The sequence below is a fragment of the Strigops habroptila genome, chromosome 2, assembly GCF_004027225.2.
Source record: "Strigops habroptila isolate Jane chromosome 2, bStrHab1.2.pri, whole genome shotgun sequence".
Taxonomy (NCBI): domain Eukaryota; kingdom Metazoa; phylum Chordata; class Aves; order Psittaciformes; family Psittacidae; genus Strigops; species Strigops habroptila.
Genome location: NC_044278.2, coordinates 100,965,998 through 100,986,720, shown reverse-complemented (window position 1 = coordinate 100,986,720; position 20,723 = coordinate 100,965,998). Strand labels below are relative to the sequence as shown.

Below are 20,723 nucleotides of genomic sequence, written 5' to 3'. Positions count from 1 at the left end.
AGTGGAAGTTGAATGATCTGAATCTCCCCTTTATTTGGTAATAGATGATACAAAATGTAGAAGTAGTATCTAGAGTCAAAGCAGGAAACACCTATTAAAGAGTTAAATATTGTTACGAGGTTCAAAGACCAGTGATGTTGTTACTTACTTTTTGTTTGTGTGGGTGATGATTGAGAACAATCAGCCATTGGAATAATCCCCCAGGGAAATGGTGGACTCCCCAACAGTGGGACACTTTTAGGATTTGCTGGACAGGGTGCCGGGACATCTTGCCTAGGTCATGTTTTGCCCAGAAAGCTTGGAGCAGATGGTCCTTGAAGTCCCTTCCAACCTGGTATTCTATGATTCCACGATAACACTCTCCAGGTACTACCTCAGGGGTTCGAGATCACATGCTTGTATCAAGTTGTAACACACAGCCTGTTAAGACCTGAAGCATGAATATTGAGGGAGGATGTGATGGAAGTGACTGTGCATTAAGGAGAGTCTGATATTATAGGAGAATGTGGAGGGTGGGAAAAGATGAGAAATGAAATCTTCATAAGGACTCAAGAGGACTGCAGAGTTGAATTTTCTTTCCTGCCCTCTTTTCAGTCTGGTACTTATTTCAAGGTGTTTTCATTTTTCTTTAGGTTTGCCTTTTTTTTTTTTTTTCCCTTGCAATGTAGGAAAGACATGGGAAACCTAATTTAGGTCTGTTCCATTACACTGCATAGGACAGATTTACTGAAGGATGAGATAAGTTTTGGCTGCCTTTCTTGTTTCCTCTTCATTAACAGAATTTTGTGTATCACCAGCAATGCAGAGTCTTGGGCAAGGGACTACTTCTACCGTAGGACAGCCTGATCTGTCTGTGTGACATCTCATCCAGCACTGAATCAATGCAACTTTAATATGTTGGAATTTTTAGAAGTCAATGTTATTAAAAGGCCACATACATATTTGCTCCTCAAGGAAAAGCAGAATTTTCATTATCCTTGTGTTTTCATGAAAAGGAAAGGAAGAAGACTGGATTTCCTGAATCTCCATGATCACTTTGGACAGTGACCTCTCTTAACAGCAAGTGTAGAATAAACTCTTTGTAATTCGTGGAAACTTTTATTAAAATGAACCTCTCTAAAAAGTACTTTCAAGCTCCAAAAGTTTTCAATTTTTTTTTCTATATATGTAACACTTTTTTTGTTTTTTCACAGAAACTGAAATGCTTTTTTATTATCTCACGGATATGTGCTAACAAAATCTAATTTATGTAAAATAATCAACACATAGTAGTGGTTTTAAATAGAAAAGTGTCTCTAAAATCTGTAACCTTCATATTCATACCCTGCTTGTGGTATTCACTTTCTACACAGAATGCAGTAGGAAAAATGGGGACATTTGCCATGTTTTATTCAGGACTAATACTGCACCCTATTAAGTAAAATCCCTGCATAGCCTCTAGGTCTTTCTCTTACCACTGTACCCAGAGCATAGGCCTACTGCCACAGATTGCAGTGGAATAATAGCAAGCATGATTTTGTAATTGCAGTTGTTACCGTTGTGCAGATTCTGTCAAGTTCCACCGTCAGCCTTTGATCTTTGGAGGATGCTGAGCCTCTGGGCTGCCACTCGAGCAAAGCTGCATGTCCTGACAACTCTGAGGCTGTATGCAAGGAGCCCTGTTGCCTGGCTGTGCCTCTACACTCTACCTGGCCAGAAAATGCCTGTTTCCAGGGTTTGCACTGCTTTTCTGTTGGAGAAGGATTGGCTTTCACATCCTTGGGAAGATAAGGCTCTGACAGATATCATGTAATGGGAACATCAGCGTGAAGTGAAATTACTACAAATGTACATTAGCATATGAATTATTCTGCTTATGAAATGCTGTGACATAAGTCAGCTTCCTCTCTTAATATGGGAAGTGCACATTATGCATCAAACAGTAAGGGACTAATATTATCTTAGAAGCAGATTACAGCTTTAACCATATATTTTCTTTGTTGTTAGTAAACAAGAACATGACTACAAATTAAAGGTGCTTATCTTCTTTCAGCTGAAAGACAGTGCAGTTGAAACACTCAGACAAATCTCTTGTCAATATTCGTCGACTAAGATCAGCATACCAGCACAGAAAAGCAACACTGGAAAAGCTGTATTCACTTCTTCATGATTCATCTGTTTGTTTTTGTGGGAGGCAAGGACTTGTCAGGGCTGGAAGCTTATTTCTCTTTTCCGTTACTGTAATTCAATGTTATCTGTCACAAATTAAAACTGTGAATGTAGTGCAGGGTATGACTAGCATCTAATACTCTGATTTAGCTTGTCTTAAGGTCAGGTATAGCCTGGCAACTAAGTCCTAATTGCACTGTTGTATGAGTCAAGTGTTTGCTACAAGGGTAGAAATTAATGTGAACCTAAAATTCTCTCTTGCTATCTTTGGGAGTATGACCATGACTGGTTATTTGTTGACCTTTTCCTCTTATACATGCTTCTGAAAAATGATGCTTGATGAAAGATACATTTTTTTGATCCTAAGGCTATATCGAATCCAGGCTCTTATAATAGCATTAGACTGGAAGAAATGGGTTAATCCAAGCAGAGAATGTGTCAGGTGTTCACATCTATGGATTAAGACAACCAGGTTATTCCAGAAAATTAAACAAATAATTTTAGAGTAACAGCTGAAGTGTTTGAACAGCTGTATATTTTTCTCAGATTTTGATTCCCTGTTTTCTCTTGCATTGTTTAACTTTCTCATTTGAAATGCAAATCAGAAGAGATTAGAAACTTCATAGCACAGAGAAGTTTGCAGATTTCTGACTGTTCTGCTATGTGTAGCAGATGAAACCCAGGTAATGAATTCTTACAGGGGAAAAAAAAAAACCAAGAAAAAGTTTTCTAAATGAGTATGTGCTGTTAAACAGTCTACTCTGAGCAAACAGGTGCCCAGGAGTACTCAACTTGGTTGTTATCAACTTGTTTTCTTTTATCACATTTGACACCTGTAAAGGTAACCTAGGTTTTTGCCATGGTTTGCTGTGCAGCCTCCCAAAATGGGGGCTAATGCAACAAAGAAGGAGGCTCCATGGACTACAGGCAAGCAGCATGAGGCTTTATTGATTGATTGATTGGGTTGTGCTGATTTTAAAATGTTAGTAAAGCTCAAACCTTCCTTTCCTGCCATTGCAGTTCCTCCAACATACATGGCTAAGACACTTCATCCTTCCTTGGAGGTACTACGTACCATTCTTCTCTGGTACATATAGCATGGTGGGAAGGTCCGTGAATCAATATACACTGATATGTATATTGATTCATATACCAAACCAGACAGGAATTCATCATGGTATTGGGGTTTTTTTCTTCCATAATACAGACTTTCTGAGCCAGCCTGCGCTGGCTGATGCACTGAGAACACTTTTTAGGAAACCTTTTCTTATTTCTACTGTTGATAAGCACAAATATTTCCTCACCTAAATTGAGATTGACAGCTCTAATGCAGTCATAATAACACATGGCTTAATGCACATGAAATATAACAAGATTTGCTGCTGTATTATTAAACAAAAAGCTAATGATAATTCCTCTTGTGAGAAAACTTAATTTTCTGTGGCCTGGGCTATACTAATTTTGTAGCCTCAAATCTGTATTTCTGCAGTAGAGAGTATTATTTAAACACAAATCAGTTATGAAACATCAATTTCCTTTGGCTTTTATTTACCAAACTTTAATAAAAAGAAATAGTAATAGAAACTGCAGACACTACAACTGGGTAGTCTGCTGGAGGGACGGGGTATGGTGTTCTGATTTAGCCTTTGACCATAATGCATAATCCCAATACTGAGCTTTCCAAATTGTAAGAAAGTACTGAACTACACAGAACTTACCTGAGAAGCCTGAAGCCTTATAAACCTTTGCCAGCCTGAAAATTTAGCCAAATTATAATTCCCATGCTTTGTTTTTCGTCATTTGAGTGCTTTCATGATTCAGTTCTGAATGTAAGACAATTACTTTCTTGTAGTAATCTCTTCTGAAGGCTCTTGTGTACACCATTGGCATCAATAATTACTCTTTTGTCTTCTATGCTCAAACTACTGTGATAGAGTAATGACACTTTTTTTAGCAACTATGTTGATTAGTCCTATTGTGTTGTAATCTTGGTGTTTTACTCAATTCTTAATTATCATTTTAATCACACTTTCAGATAAAAGGATTGGTGAAGTTTAATTCCTTAAACTATGCTATATCCTTCTTAAAAAAAAAAAAAAAAAGAAAGGAAATATTTCATTCTCCACTCTTTATTGTAATTTTTGATGATGTACTTACATTTCCAGAATACTCCAACCATTTGATTCTAGATTTCCTTCTGGATTCCTGGATGTATATGATAGCAACCTTGTGATTAATTGCATAGAAGTTAACAAGTTTATTTCCACCCATCATGCTTACTTTTTTTTTTTTTTCCTCCCTCTACCCTGGTTTTATTTCCATCTATAAAGGTGCAAAGCTTCTGCCTCTAAGCAGAAAAGAGAAGGTCTGGGGGGAATCTTGTTGCTGCAAATTCGGTGGAGAACTGAGTGTTCTTTTCCTTTCTTCCTGTGCTGAATCATAAAATCTTTTCTGAATGTTCAGCACATCTGCTTTATTTCTTTGGTCTTATAATTAATAATAATCTCTTCTAAGTCCCTGTTGCTCCCTCATTTCCAGTTTTGTTCTTTGCATTGTCCTGTAACTTACTCTGTAGTCATCTCACTTGGGAGTAGACATAATTTTTTACACATATGTCTCAAAGATGAGAAAATGACCAACAGGAAATACATAAACTAAATCACTAGAAGAGTTAGGCTGTGAAAATGGCACTTAGGCACCTCACTCCAACAACTTTCGGACACCAGGACCTTCAGCTTCTGTTCTACTGCTGCATATTCCTTTAACAGCTTAAGATTTTCAGTTTTCAGGACAAGTATTCCCCTGTCTTGATTTTTAGCTTTGAAAGAATTTTCAGTTATGTGCTCTCGAGCAGATCCTACAAAAGGCAATTTAGTGATGAGATGTTGTGACAGATGTTTTTCATCTGTCCTCTTCTAGATTTCCACCTGAAGGCCACTCAAGGGTAAACTGTTCTTAGATTCTGTGTACTGCTGCTGGATCAGGACATGTGCCCTTGGCAGGTCTCCCCACATCTGAAAGTGTGATCACTATTACATCTTTGAGTATCCCAGCGGCGATTTCTCCTGTTGGAAATGTTCCACTTGGCATGAATATTCATTGGGCTGGAGAAGGTAAGATTGTATAGTACAGCAATTGTATCACTCAGCTAGAATACGGGACAGTCACTTTCAAGTCACTCTTCTAATGAATATTTAATTATTTATATGTGTTGGAGTAGTTTCAGCAGGAAAAGTTAAGAGCTGTTTCCAGAATATCCTGTGGTTTGGTGGTTAGCAAAATTACTGAAGATGTTGCAGTTTTATTTAAATCTCTGTCAAATTTCAGCTTAAAGCTCCTCAAATGTCAATTCGTTCATTTGGTATTTATTTCTTCGCCTTCACACATGGTTCGAATATATTTATATTTGCTCAGATTTAAGCACTTTCTGTTGTTTTGAAAAGCTTTTGATTCATTTACTTTGGTTTAGATGGACTGTCAGGAACGGACTGAATATTTTTGTGTTGGTTCAGTCAAAGCTGAAAAAGCAAGTGGGGTTGGAAGAGAAGGGGAAGCAAGGAAAGCTTCTCAGTCCTGTTTGGGATTTTTATTATTAACTGGCAGGGGGAGAAGGGTGATATCCACAGGTTCTACAGATTTGAAGGACATGAAAGAAGTATTTTGGCCTCCAATGATGAAGACCAGTGCCTAGAGGAATTTCTAAAACGTACCAGAGCAATTTAGATGTAAAATTCCCTTGGTTATAGCCTAATTCCCACCCCCTAACCTATTTCAGAGTCCAGTGGGATTTTCAAAAGGTTATTTCAGCATATAAACAGAGCTCATAATCCTTTGAATACTCAGCAAGACCAGAAATCAGTTTGCTATCTACAGTTAGTGTTAACTTGGTTTAAAACACTTTAATTTAAATCATCAGTTTGTTCTGAATGTGAGGTATGATTTCTCAGTCCAATGTATTTAAGATTAGATTCTGACATTCATAATTTCAGCTCCCAGCCAAATGCAATCAGATTTCCAGCGGAAGACAAAATCCAGTAAACTATTTGCATCCTTCTGCATTTCTAACCCCCAAAAATATGTGTTAAGTTACATAATTTCTCCTCTTCCCTTCCAAAAGCATGTAGGTGAACCATTTATTTCTTGTCAACAATAATAAAGTTTGTACTGAATTTAATGCAAAAACTGTATTTGAAGCAGCCAACCTCTTGATCATTACAACAACCATACAGTGTACCCTATCTTTAGGAAATTAATTAAAGCATTCATGGTTTAAGTGTTTTAAATGATTCAGAGAAATCAAGTTCTATCTTCAGGTGTTAAAATCAGTTTGCCCTGGGTATCCATGGTTTAAACATTAGTTACTCTCACTCTGAATTACCACCCTGCTTATTCCCTTTGCCATATTAAAAAGTTACTGTTATTTAACAGCAAAATCTATGTAATTAGAAGATTTTTTTAGTTCTTTAATTTACTAATGCATTTTTATCTCATTTATGGTAGGATTAAAGTAAGAAAATTAGCAGGTTCTTAGAAAATGTTAGGATTTGTCCTTTCTTCTTTCTGAACATTTGAGAAAGTAAGATCGTATCCTTGGTAGGCCCAAAAGATTTCAATGGGATAACTGGAACAAAACAAGAACAGTACCTTGGCTTTTAGTTAAATTGAAAATTTACAGACTGACTGAATACACATATTTAAATGACCTATTTTTATTAGTCAGCAGTTACCTAAAGAGAAAATGAGTCATGTTGGCAGAAATTTGATTCTCACCCCAGTAGGAAAGAACATTACTGCTTCTTGAGGAAAGAAACCCCAAAGTGATAGATGTGGCCATAAAAACCATTGTGCTTTGAATGTTTTGAACTATTTATCAGTCTTTGAAATGTGACGTTGTCAAAGGACAGGACTAAAAACCCAGATATACCATTCAGATTGTACGTTTCCCCAGACAGGTCCGTAGGCTGGGGACTGGGTTGGGTTTTTGTTGTTTGTTTGTTGGTTGGTTGGTTTGTTGGTTTTTGTTTTTGGTTTGGTTTGGTTTGGTTTGGTTTGGTTTTAGCTTGCCAAGTTAATGAACTATTGATGAACTGATTGGAGAAGTGCTGTTGGTATAATATAAACCACATTAGCCCTGGACAGTGCCTCATACTAAAGTGTGTTTTCCCCTTTGCACAGATTGTGCTGCTGAGCTCAGGTTTGTTAAACTTCCTAATTACCTGAAAAGGTTCAAAGGAATGATTTCAGCATGCCTCCTCCCTGTGCTGTTTCACTGGTGCAAGGAGGGGCGATGCAGTAACTCTACACCTGTCCAGCAGACGCCTATCAACTTGCTCAACTTCCACAACAAGTGCCGAGTTGAGCATGAAAACATCCGAGATTACTTGGGTCTGCAACCACTAGTCCCAGTGCTTCTGGCTGTTCAGGCTGGATTTGAGCTGGGGTGGCTTTGACAGTTAGCACTCAATAATGGCAGTTGATGACAGCAACTTGTACTCTAGGACCAAGAGTAAACTGAATTCCTATAAGACTCATTACAAATCAACAAGACGGAGAAGTCTACCACCAGACATCCTGCTAGAAAATGATTTGAAAGGAAAGTTTCAAAGAAATATTAGAAACGTAGAGCCTATACATCCAAGGCGCTCTAAGAAAAGACCTTCTATATTTTCAGGTAGGAAATGCTATGTTAATAGTATGTTCATGCAATATGTTTTAACCTGTTTGTTAATACTTGAAGGATTCAGTAGCTGATTCCAGTCAGAATTTATTCTGTTTTAAAACCTAAGGCAGTCTTCACAGATAGATTTAGTCAAGTACCATTTATGTTAAATTATGTCAGCCATTAGAGTTAAGGTGATGGAACTGAAAAGAGAGACTTTCTTCATATGGCTGATTTCATGTTGCTTGCTTGTTGGGATTTTGGTTTTTTTTTTTTTTTAATACTTAGCATTTAAAGAAAACCAGTTGTTTCTCTACAGCTTTAAGCTGCATTTTGCTTAACCCTACTTATAAGCAATGCAGTCAATAGCTGCAGTGTATCTCTCTTGCTTCTCTAATACTGCATCTCATTGCTTTTCTGAGGGAGAGTGGTTTGGGGATACACAGACTGCTTCAGTATAGCTGATCTTTTTTGTGTGTAGCCAGAAATTAACATCATTAAACAGTCAAATGCATGCTTTGAATTCCTGGCTTGCACTGGAGCCTGTAATGTCTGGAGTTAATAATTCATTTTAACTCTCTAGTTGTTAGGAAGTGGGAACAAGGTGTAAGAGTGGATTTCAGTTAAGCTAATGACAAGTCTGGGTATTTTTTATTTTTTTTTTTTTATTATTACTATTATTTGAAATATACCTAAAAATAGGCAACAGATTAGCATGAGGACAAAGGATTTGTTGCAAAACAATCATGTCATCTTTACTAAGAAGACTTAAAAGGTTTTAGGGGGGGAGGATCAATACCAGCTTATCCCTACTGAAATTGAAGATGTATTTCTATGAGGCAATCAGAGGAAATGAAATCCTTTATAGAAACAAAAATATACTGTTTTTTAAATTTATGCATCTCCATTTCCAGATAAAGATGAGGATTTTTAAATTTCATGAGGGAAATAGTACAATCATACAGATCTTCGAAGAGCTATAAAGTATATTCAAAAGTGTTATTATTTAAATATTAATATTATATTCCTTAATGACAGCTAAACTTACATGGGTACCTTCTCATGAGCTGAAACACTGCTGAAGGAATGGGAGTACGATGTTAAAAGATGACACAGGGGAGCACTTTTAGTGTGGGATTTAGAGCTTCCATTGTACCTTTGTTAGGGTATTTGAAATATTTCAGCACCTTAGGAAATAAAGCTTTTTTCCTCCTTCCTATTCTACTTCCCCAGCTTGAAAGAATGCAAAAAGCCTTATCAGATCTGAAGTTGGGTGACTCAGACATGCCCAAGTGCTTCCCAGTGCCTGAACAGGCTCTTCCTGAGCTGATGTGGTCTGTTGGTGACTGTCAAAGCACATTATTTTGGGCAGGACAGACCCTCTGTATCTTACTCTTTTTCAGTTGCTGCTTTTTGTCTTCTAGCTACCTTTTCTGCTTCTTAATTACTCCTGTGCTTGGTGGTTGTTTCCTCCTGTAACTTTTCACTTTTTTTCCCTATACATCAACATTTTTGTTAGAACACCCCCCCCCCCACATTAAATAGCCTTGTGTTTAGTCTCCAACACACATACTCTGTTGTGCACACACAGATTTCTCCTTTATTCTGTGATCATTATTTTTTTAATTTATTTATCATACTGTTCTTCTTTCTCTCTCTTTTCTTTCCACCCTCCCAAATTACTACACTAACAGTAATACTCCGTCATTTGTGCTGTGTCAGGTATGAGCACTTTAATGTAGTTTGTGTGTCTGGAATGCTGCCATTATGCTTATGAAATCCACTGCAGCTGTGTTACTGTACACTCAAGGGCACTTAACTCAAAGGTAATGCAAATTGCTTGCTATAAGCAGTTGATGGAGCATGATGGAAAGATGGGTGTAGACTTTCATTTGGTAGGTCAGCAGTATACATGGGAGAAGCTTTACTTGATTTGCTTATGAAAACAGGTTAACAAAGTAAGCTTGAAGTCCGCTAGACCATTGTCTTTGTGCTGTAAATGTAGGTGAAAATGGAAACAACTGTGTCATAAAATCATGGAATGGTTTGGGTTGGAAGGGACCTCTAAAGATCATATAGTCTAACCCCCCTAGTGTGGTCAGGGATATCTTTCACTAGGTGAAGTTGCTCAAAGCCCCATTCAACTGGACCTTGAACACAGATAGATATTAAATATATATATATTTTTTTAAATATATTTTTTATATATATTTATATATACTTGCTCTGCAGTCTTTCAGATCACTGCTGAAGCCCTCTTAAGAATGTGGTAATTCATACTTCCTTGTTTCAGCATAGTCATCTACTAATATAAATATTTTAAATCTCTGTCATTTTGACTCCTCCACCTTCTAATCCTCTTATCTCTGCTTAGTCTTTTATATCACCATGACCCTGTCTTAGTTTTAGGACATGCTTGCAATTTAGTCTGAAGTCAGGTACATATTGTTTTCTTTCCTTTTATTCCATCTTAAAGAGCTTAACGAATAAAGTAGTGAATAGTGACACGTCAAGGCGTCTAGGTGCAAGGATATAGGCTGGTTCACACATTGGGGCTCTTGTTTCAGGTGGTGCAGACTGAGGGAAGCATGTTGCATGCAACAGGCTTGTTTTCCAATTTCCTCTTAATTGTGAGAGCTAGAAGGTCACTCTGAAAATGAAAGCAACACCTGAGAGAAGTGTGACATGACTGACTGTCTTGTCATCATGAAGTTAGTCATTCACGTATCCCTAGGCAGGACAATCCAAACAATGGTATCACTGGGTTATTGTGTTCATTCCCACATGGAAAGGGGAGGACAGAAACTATGACTGTGAGGAGAAACCATGGCATTGCCAAAGGGATACACTGCACAGAGACACCTTCTTCTTTCAACAAAGCACTTTGTTTCTTCTTGTTCTTTAAGTTCAAAATGTTTAGAGCTGTTGTATACTTCAGGACATTGTTAATATCCTCTGTTGGTACCTAAATTTTCAGGTTTACCACTTCATAGTTATGCCTTTTTTCTTTTTTCTTTTTTCTTTTTTTTTAAACACACAGGCACAACTGATCATAATCAACATTATAGAGCCACTTATTATCAGTTAGAGAGAGAGGTTCATCACCTTCATTAGTTGAGTTTGTAGACATCTGCTGACATGCTCTCGGCTCAGCATACCATCATAACTGTGTCTGAACCCTAGCCTGGCAGGACCATAAAAAAGTGAATAGTGACTTGTCTTAACCTGAAGATAAACCTGTGACTTGTAATGAGAAAAGAAAGAAGTGTAAAAAGCCAGAGTGTGCAACAAAGGGGCCTTAGGAGGCCATGTCTTTACAGAGGTACCTTGGAAAGGTAAATTGAACTAAAAATTAAAATGGATTAGCTAAACATTATTAAATGTCTATGCTGACTCATGTTCAGAAACATAACAGCCTGAAGAAAATTAGTCTGTATTTATTAATTTTAATCTAGGGAAGCGTATGGTGAGTTTTCACTCATTTCTCTTTGGGAGAAGGCTGCTGATGTTGTTTGAACTTCCTCTTTATACATGGCAAAAATACGTGAAGTTTTGTCTGGGATTGTTAATTTTCTGAAGAAAGCAGAATAAACAATACAAAAATTACGAAGGTCAAAATACTCAAAAATAGTGTAATAGTGTAGTTCTACTTGGAAGCCATTCGTGAGCTGGGGATGCTTGTTTAAGTACCATTGAAAATCCATTTCTACTACTGTCACTAGTATCTTGCGTGATATTTTTCCTCTCCTCCTTCATTTTCATATGGAGGTAGCCTGTATTATCATTGAAGAATGCTTGTTGACTGATGTCAGTTTTGAAGGAAATGGGGTTGAGGAAAATACTTTGGATTTTCTGCCTCCCAGGACCAGGCACACCCCAATTTCATGGCCGTATGCCTATGGCTCAGGTGCTGTCTTCACAGCCAAAATAAGCTCTATGCGTTCTGTGGGACAACAGGTTACCTCTACTTTTGTAAAAGCATTGTGGTATCGCTGTGAGTTAACAAACATCAGTGTGGTTAACAGTACTATATATAGCTGCTAAAAGTAAGAATGAAGGTTGTCAGTCTGTGATTTTACAATAGAAGAGCTAGTGTTCTGTAACAAATTCACTGCTTTTTTTTTTTTTTTTTTTTCCAGTGAAAATACTGTCACAGTTAGAAGTCTTGAGGTACTCACTCAAAGCATTTCTGGAGTTCAGACCAGCATACAGTCTAGCAAAGTCACTTTCTAAAATAAGTAAGTTGATTTGACATCATGTTTGCATGTAAATTAAAATACTGAAACTTATAAAAGAAAGAAGGGTTTTACATATAAGGAAAATATTTAAAAGTTCTTCAGCAGTGATACGAATAAATTATTTAATTTTTCATGAGACATGGGGATAAAACATCCAGTATGTATGATTTTTTTTTTTTTTTTTTCTTTTGACTGGCTGCATTAATTGGGAAAGACTTGCCAAATCTAATTACTTTTAATAAGGATGCTTAAAATTATGGGTACAGAATGTGTCTCGATTCAAATGAGTTATAACGATCTGCGTTCAGTATTTTAATTTGGTGAAGATTTGAATATTCTACCTCCTCTCTGAATAAATTGTACTGCATGGTAATAACATATGCTTGTAATCTGCATAGGATAATTGCTGTTCACTTATGGTACCACTAGTGTCACCCTGTGCATTGAAGTGTGGTAGAATTGCTTGTATTGGTACTATATTTTACCAGTATCATCCACTGACAGCGAAAGGGAAGGCAAGACTGTCATGTCCCAAAGTTCTCTTCCCCTCCTGACTTAGAATCATAGAATCATAGAATAATTAGGGTTGGAAAGGACCTTAAGATCATCTAGTTCCAACCCCCCTGCCATGGGCAGGGACACCTTGCACTAAACCATGTCACCCAAGGCTCTGTCCAACCTGGCCTTGAACACCGCCAGGGATGGAGCATCCACAACCTCCCTGGGCAACCTATTCCAGTGCCTCACCACCCTCACTGTGAAGAACTTCTTCCTTATATCTAATCTAAACTTCCCCTGTGTAAGTTTGAACTCTTTACGCCTTGTCCTACCACTACAGTCCCTAAGACTTGCAAAAATTGGCTTGATTTCCCTTTAATACTGCTAGTAAGACCTTCTGCTGATTGAAAATGCAGGGGGAGAGGAGTGTTGTGGGTTTTTTGTTTGCTGTTTATATTGGAAACTGGCATTAGTTCTGTATGTTTTATTGAGACTTATGTTAAGATAAGCAACCATGCTGTAAAACTGGTGATTGACTGTGTCCACCCATTGATCTAGGTTAGTGGCCACTGTTTTATTAATAGAAGTTATCAAATCGATGATGTCTTGCTTTGGACTTCCTTCTGTATTTTTATGCTTACATATTTCTACATATATTACTTAATATACCTTAGCAAGTGTCATTTTCTTCAGAAAGGATGGGTCAATGATTCAGAGGAAGGCTCTGGATACTGCATTTTGAAGTCTGATGTAATATATGCATGTTCTCAAACTTGTTTTCTTCTTGGGTTCACTGGTATTTTATGGACTGTAAAGATTAATTTCCAGGCAGGATGCTACCTCACCTTTAAATTGTATTTGGGAAATAAAGGAAGCTCTCTATGTCTATTGGAGAGTGACTTGAATGAGATGAGGAGGAATATAGGGAGGAAGGTGGGGTTAAGATAGGGAAGGCCTCGTCTGCTGTTTCGGCTTGGATTTTTGTTTTCTGACTTACTTGTTTGTTTTAAAAACTCTTCAGTTATCTCCTAGATTTAGATGGCCACCATCAGTTACAGATGTTAAAACTCTGCTTTAAAGCAGGCTCCAGTGTTCAAGTGAACAAAATCCATTGTACGCACAGTAATATACTACAAATCTTACGATGTCTAAGGGTTTATAGTATTTTCACTGTACTGAAAGACCTTGTGAAACAGTTGCAGCACTTGCTTCCTGATTTCAGCACAAGTTTCTCTGTGTGCTGCCATAGTACTAGCACATGAAAAAGAATCTGTTTTAGTAACATGGTTTGCCACTTTGACCCTTTGGCTCTCTGCTATGTCATATCTAGAGGATAATGATTAAAGTGTAGAGTGAAATCTCAAAACTTGTGCTGAGTGCTTGCCTCCTGGGAAACATGACAGGCTCTTTCTTTTGCATGGTTATGTAATTTTCAACAAGGAGCACTGAATTAATATTCAACACTGGTTGTATCTCAGAAAAAAGGTATGTTAATATTAAATATATTGAATTTTAAAATAGAAAATTAGAGCCCTAGGAAATGTTAGCAAAATAAGAAACATATAAAAATGCTTTAAAAGATTTAAGAACAAGCCAGTCACTCTTTACACCAAATGGTAGTAGCCTTAATTCCATTTCATGTGCAGTAAATCCATAAGGGTTTGGTGACATTATTTTTAAGTAAATCTTTCTTTGGCCGTCATGAGACAATAGAATATTTCATTCTCTTTATCTGATTTAGCATGCACCTTAAAGAGCAGACTCGCCATAAAAATATGCCCATCTTTGGCCCGTAAAGAATCATTTTAGTGCTAATGGTTTGGAAAGATTGTCCATAATAATTATTTTTTTTTCATAGAGAAATACATATTTCATTACATGGAAGATAAACATTACTTTTAAAGCCTTACAGTAGTGCATCTGCTGCAATCAAAAGCTTATCAACCAAGTAAAGTTTTTTTAAAAAAGCAGACTTAAAGGTGATTATTTATTAAAAGGCTATTAAAAAGGTTATTAAAAGGCTTCGATTTAACCTTCTTCCTGATGTATATTTTGTTCCTCTTCTGAAATGCAATCTTCACATAAGCTAATGTAGTTAATGACATTAAAATATGTTCTCTTGCAGTCATATGAGTCTATGCACTGCATAAAAATCACTCAAAATATATTTCTGCTATAGTGCTTGTTTATTTGTAGATACTTTTGAAGACCTGTTGGGTGCATTTGGTGGATAAGTATTTTCCTTTCAGCTATTTATACTTTCCCTAGCCTTTAATAGGCGCATACTGTATCCTAGTTAAATCACCTGATAGTCTTGAAATCTCTGAAATAAATATTCTCAATGTTTTCTTCATTTTCATTTCTTTGCTGTACCTGAATTTAAACAGTTAGCTGGAGGATTTTTTGGTACTGCTTCTCATGATGAAAGATGCCCTGATAGTGAAAGGAAATCCTTGAAATACTTCTGGTAAATCAGCTGTAAGCGGATAGATACTGAGTTAATATATTTAAGTTTTCGTTAAAGAACAAATTTCATCAACTGTATCTCTCATTATTTCTCTTTATTGCTACTAATTATGAGTGGTTAATTTGGAATGTGATTTTTATGAATTTTGGGGATTGGATCTTCAATTAGTAAGTTGACACAAGGAGCTCAGGACATTATTATTTTCAGGTTTTCTGGGCAGTTGAAACTGCACAGTGCTTCACAAGGTGGCATCAATTTAAATTCTTCTTGCACAGGCTATACTAGTGTCTAGCTGCTACACAATGCTGGAATGCAGTTTTATAATCAGATACAATTTTGAACACCCAACAAGCGTCTATTCCTGCTTTTTAATCATATACTTAAGTTACACTTAAAATTTCTTAAGAAATCTTTCCCATCTGTTACTTGAAGACATTACTGTTTCCAGGAAGTATTTTCTTAGATAAGCAATGTATATTGTGTGTAATACAATATAGTTGCTCCTATTCCAAGGCCCTGGCTGTGTAGTGGGGCTTTTTGTTTATTTGTTTGGTTTAGAACTGCCTGAGGGTGTTCCTGTGACTTTCTGTGGGTTTTTGCTCTGGTTTTGGAGTTATTGTTTCTGCAATTTCATGGTGGCTGATGGCAACGTGCTTTAGTTGCAGAACTCATTACTGTGCATCCCTATGCTCACTTTGCTGTGAATTATCTGCTCTTCCTAATAACCCTTTCTGCAGTCATTTGTGATGCAAACAATAAAGGGCTGGCAAAATAATTTGTAATCTTAATATTTAGTCTGCATAATGGTAAGGAAAGGGGCAATCAGTAAGTATCATCTTTCTTATTGTAACCTCAGTTGTTCTGTATTTCCAATTGTGTTTAGGTTCTTTAAACCAGTCAACCTCTTGCCAGCCTGTCTGTTCTCTCCTGTTCCTTGTATGCAAGTCAGAGAAATCCTTCTCTAGCAAAGTTGCTCCACTTCCCCCTTTTTGCCTGGACCAGCCTGCAGCCTCCCTAACAATTCTCAGGCACAGCTCAGAATTTGGCAAGAGCTGAGGAATCACGAGAGAATTGTATGCTGCCATCCTCATTTAGATAATGTTGCACTGTATGCTTGTAGGCTGTTTCATGCCATCTTCCATGACCAGAGAACAGCCCAGGTTTTGATATAGGCATGGCATTCATGATCTAATGTAATTGAATCGCCAGTCTGTCCAGGAAGACATGACTTTAATAACTATAAAGGTCAATAAAATTCAGTACCAGTTCGCTCAATGAGTCACCTTAAGGTACTTCTGAGAGGACTTGTTCAGATATATCATGGACAGTTATTGAGTCCTGTATGGAGAATCATTCAAGCATTATATTTCCACTAGATGCTGAGGCTCTACTCCAAAGTAAAAAGGTCTAGTGTGCAGCAGAGGTTTTACTATCACACAAAGATGCCAGTGTGAAAGAATACCAGAAGCTAAATTCAGCTCATAACATGGAATTTCAGGGTCTGAAGAGAAATAAAGCATATGTGTACAAGTCCAATTCTAAATCCATTCTGGAACTAGAATATCAGCAGTTCTCTCTTTAGAAGCTAAAATAATTTGTCATGCTAAATGTTATGGTATTCTTAAGGAAGAGTAGTGTTACAGTTTGGTCTTCACCTTGTTTCAGTGTTAAGAATACTTCTGCATAATCTATTGTTATAGTTTGATTCCTCCAACTTGAAAGCTCATCCTAAAAGAGGTCTTAGTGACTGTGCAAACTTCACTCAGTAGCAGGAAGAATGATGGTGATGGAAATGGAAAAGGCCAAGTCAATGCCTCTTTTCCTCAGTCTTTACCTCCAGGAGGCCTCAGGAATCACAGGTCCCAGAGCCCAGTAGGAAGGCCTGAAGTAAGGCAGACTTATCACTGGTACAGGGATAAGAGGTTAGGGGACATTTTAAAGAAACTGGATATACATGAGTCCGTGGGACCTGGTAGGATGCAACCACAAGTGCTGAGGAAGCTGACTGAGGTCCCTGCCAAGCCAGTCCTGATAGTATTTGGAAGCTCGTGGCAACTGAGGGAAGTTCCTGAGGACTAGAAGAACGCAGAAGTGTCCTCTTTCTTCAAGAAGGGCAAGAAAGAGGATCCGCAGAACTATGGGTGGTCTCCCTCACCATAATGCCTGGGAAAGTGATGGAGCAAATAATAAGTAATCCTGTAACCCATTTGCAAACATAGGAGAAGTAGATGACTGGATACATGCAGTAGTCACTATGTTTGTCTGAAAGAGAAATCATGCTTTACCAACACAATAGCCTTCTAAAACAAGATAACCAGCTTGGTGGATGCTGGGAGAACAAAGGATGCTGTTTATCTCAACTTTAGAAAGGCTTCTGACAGTACCTTCTGCAACATCCTCATAGACAAAATGATGAAATACAACCTCAGAACTGTAATCGGTGGATTTAGTTTTAAGATTCTGTATATATTTTTTCCTTTATGCCATTTTCAATCTGGTTCTCTTTGTGTCATATATGGAATAGGTAATGTAGGGTTCAATATCAGGTTAATATTGTAATGTACTAATGAAACCACAGAAACAAATAGGAGTTGCAGTTGTTGCTTTTTAATGATAGTATACAGCCTGTTGTCCACACAGACTGAAATCTAAGATTATTTTGATCTCATTGTATATTACTGAGAATTAATAATGTTGTGTATATAAGCATATGTGAAATGTTATATTTGTGTCTCATAGACTAAACCTGACTCTGTAATACCTATTTTAGCATTTGCAAATAGTTAACCTGCATCTAGCATTACCCATATTAGCTCTGCCAGAAGGTTTTTCTGTTTAGTCTGACTAAACTGAATTACTGTATATGGACCAGAAATAAAGACATTCTGTGGCCTGACCTATGCAAGGAGTCAGACTGATTATCACTGTCCATTCTGGCTTTTAAGATCTTCAAGCTCACTGTTTGGCCGTGCTTCCTTTGATTAAGCCTAGAATGTAGCTATTCCTGCAACAGCCAAAGTTTACTAATGACACAGCCAGAAAAGTGGCTTGGAAGAATGTTGTTACTGTAAAATGCAGTAACTGTTACAGATATTTGTAAGTGTATATGAGCAGTTGGGAAAGTTATTTAACCACATAATAGCTGTGAAAAGTGTATCTTCGGTTTTTAAACGTTCCTTTTTTTTTTTTTCCTTTTTTTTTTTTTTTTTTTTTTCCAGGTTTAGAAACATTCTTTTCCTTTGCTTCTTTTCCCCACCTGAACAGCATCCGTTGTGTTGACCATGGTGATCAGATGCTCCTTCAGGGAGCACAATCTCGTTCATAGAATCATAGAACCACCAAATTGTTCGTGTTGGAAGGGACATTAAAGATCATCTAGTTCCAACCCCCCTGCACCTTCCACTAGACCAGGTTGTTCAAAGCCCCATTCATCAATTGAAGGTAATGCTGTAGCCTCAACCATATTCCCAAAAACACACACACACGACCCAAATCAAATTTCTGCCCCTAGCCAGTGCCACCATAAGGAGACCAGATTGAAATTATGGGACAAAGAGAGAGGATGGAAGAACTTCACAGCTTTTCCAACTGTAGCACAATCTTATATTAGCTGAAATCAAACATAAAAACACACCCTGGGTCAAATCTGCTGTATTATCAGAAAAGGAAGAAGTATCCTTATATTCTTGGACAAGTTTCCATCTTACAGAGGATTCTGTCTGTGCTGAAGCTGGTTTTAGTTCACTGAATTAGTCAGTAGCTGGTGGTGACCTCCGTTGATCTGTGGAAGGGTTCAGGCAAGGTTTGTCATTAGTGCTCTGAGGCGGGAGTATACTGTGTCACTAAGCATCAGCACCCGGCTGAGCATGAGTTCCAGTTCCACACCCAGAACTGCAGTCCAGCACCACTTGCAGCTCCACTGCAAGATTTCAAATCAGGTGAATCCCAGTTGTTATTTTTATGATCACCACTCCCTTTTGAATTAGATTGTTATAAAGTTTAACTGGGTTTTCTCCAGATCTGAGCATCATATTCAAATACTTTTATTCAAGTATTCTGTTTCCAGGGGTTGTTTTCAGGTGTATGTCCTGTATTTCAGATTTCATTTCATGGCTGAGAAGCCGTGAAAAAGAAAGAACCTCTTCTCCTGTTCTAATTTGTGAAAGAGAAAACATGTGAGAGGATGAAATCTACTCATTTTAATAACTAAAAAAAAAAAAAAAAAGTTTAGATTTTTCAAAGCCTTTAATGATGCAGTGGACAAACAAGTTCTAGGAGTTTGATAGTGAACCGGATTAAGCACTTAATAATCTACTGTTGGATATCCAACTGTTGGATATCTCAGGAGCTAAATACCTTTGAAAATCTAGCCTGTGGAGACTCAAAAACATTAATCATTTTAAGTACTGGCTCTACTAGGAAATAATTCAATTTTAAAAGCAACTTCTGTGCTTTCTTCCTTGGCTGCTAAGCCCAGTATAGTGGGTTTTTTTGTTGTTTTTTTTTTTTTTTTTAATAAAAAAGCAGATTCTAAGGGGGTTTTTGTACATTTATTTTCTAAATTGCAGTTTCCATTCAAATGTAGGATGAGAGAAACCTTGAGTAACATTACCATCTTAATCAAGATGGTCATTTGCCTTTTTTCAACTTAAGCAGGGAGCTGTGTTAGACCGTGTAGCTCTCTTTAGGTTAGCAGGAAGGGATGGGCTCTGAACGATACAAAAGGCCCAGTTACAAAGACTGCATGTATATTTAACTTGGCTTCTGTGAGGACATTGGTACTTCTATAGGGAGACAGCAACTTGGAGGGTGCTGGAACTTTATTAATCACAGTCACAGAATGGTTTGGGTTGGAAGGGACCTTGAAGAAACCTGGTTCTACCGCACTCCCACAATAGGCAGGGATACCTTCCACTAAACCAGGTTGCTCAAAGCCCTGTCCAACCTGTGTTGGGGGGCGGGGGAGAACCAGCAAAGAAAACCTCACTTTCTGAAATAGAGATCTCTCCTGCCACAGGTTACTTCAAAAGGTGAAACAATACATCCTTATAGATAACTTTTTAATTAAAATTAAAAAGTTTTGCTTCAGAAAAGATTTTGCAAGTCAGAACAAGTGTTCTTATGTAAGAACAGTTATATACTCTTTTTAAGTGTTACCTCCTATCTAGCCAGCATCTAACCACGCTGTTGTGCTAGTAAGGATATTACACAGTAAACCCCATATGCTGTGTCTCACCCATGCTTGCCTAGGAGGTTTATATGGAAAAGGATTTACATAAAACACAAGGCATTTCACTTTCAGCAACTGATTAGGATTGAGATGTTTAGTGGCATCAGTTCTTCATAGAATGGAGAAAATAATTTTGAGTAATAACAGGAGAGCACTAAGGCAGAAACCATATCCAAAGAGTCATCTGTACATAATGAGGAGGAACGTGAGGGAAGAAGAACCACAAGAAACAGAAATTTGACCTAATTTTCCTGACACTACCTCACTGCAGTCATTTATGTAAAGTTGCTGTAAAGCAGCCAGTGGTTTGAGTTATGAAGATTTTTCCTGATAGCTACTTATGTTTACTTTGGGTAAAAAGAAATATTTTCAGAAGGACAAAGGGCGTGGTGATTGACAGCCTAGCTATTAAAGATATCAAGTGAGCTAGGAAGCGTATGTTCATGTGCATGCCCTGTTTATAAACTGCAGTCAGGGAAAGAA

At 37.4% G+C, this 20,723-nt stretch overlaps 1 protein-coding gene across 8 annotated transcripts in view; it reads left to right on the top strand.

The window, feature by feature from the left end:
* FRY (FRY microtubule binding protein) overlaps positions 1-20,723 on the top strand; it is a 232,117-nt gene that overhangs the window by 39,921 nt on the left and 171,473 nt on the right. For 3 of the 8 annotated variants that reach the window (XM_030475558.1, XM_030475566.1, XM_030475567.1), the window contains exons 3-4: positions 5,068-5,261; positions 11,947-12,045. The exons of 1 other annotated variant lie outside the window; for it this stretch is intronic. In XM_030475558.1, the coding sequence (XP_030331418.1) occupies positions 5,237-5,261; positions 11,947-12,045 (124 nt within the window). In that variant the 5' untranslated portion in view covers positions 5,068-5,236. Of the gene's footprint in view, positions 1-5,067; positions 5,262-5,731; positions 7,820-11,946; positions 12,046-20,723 lie in introns of those variants that run through there. 4 more of the 8 variants (XM_030475550.1, XM_030475541.1, XM_030475532.1 and 1 more) reach the window with 2 other exon arrangements.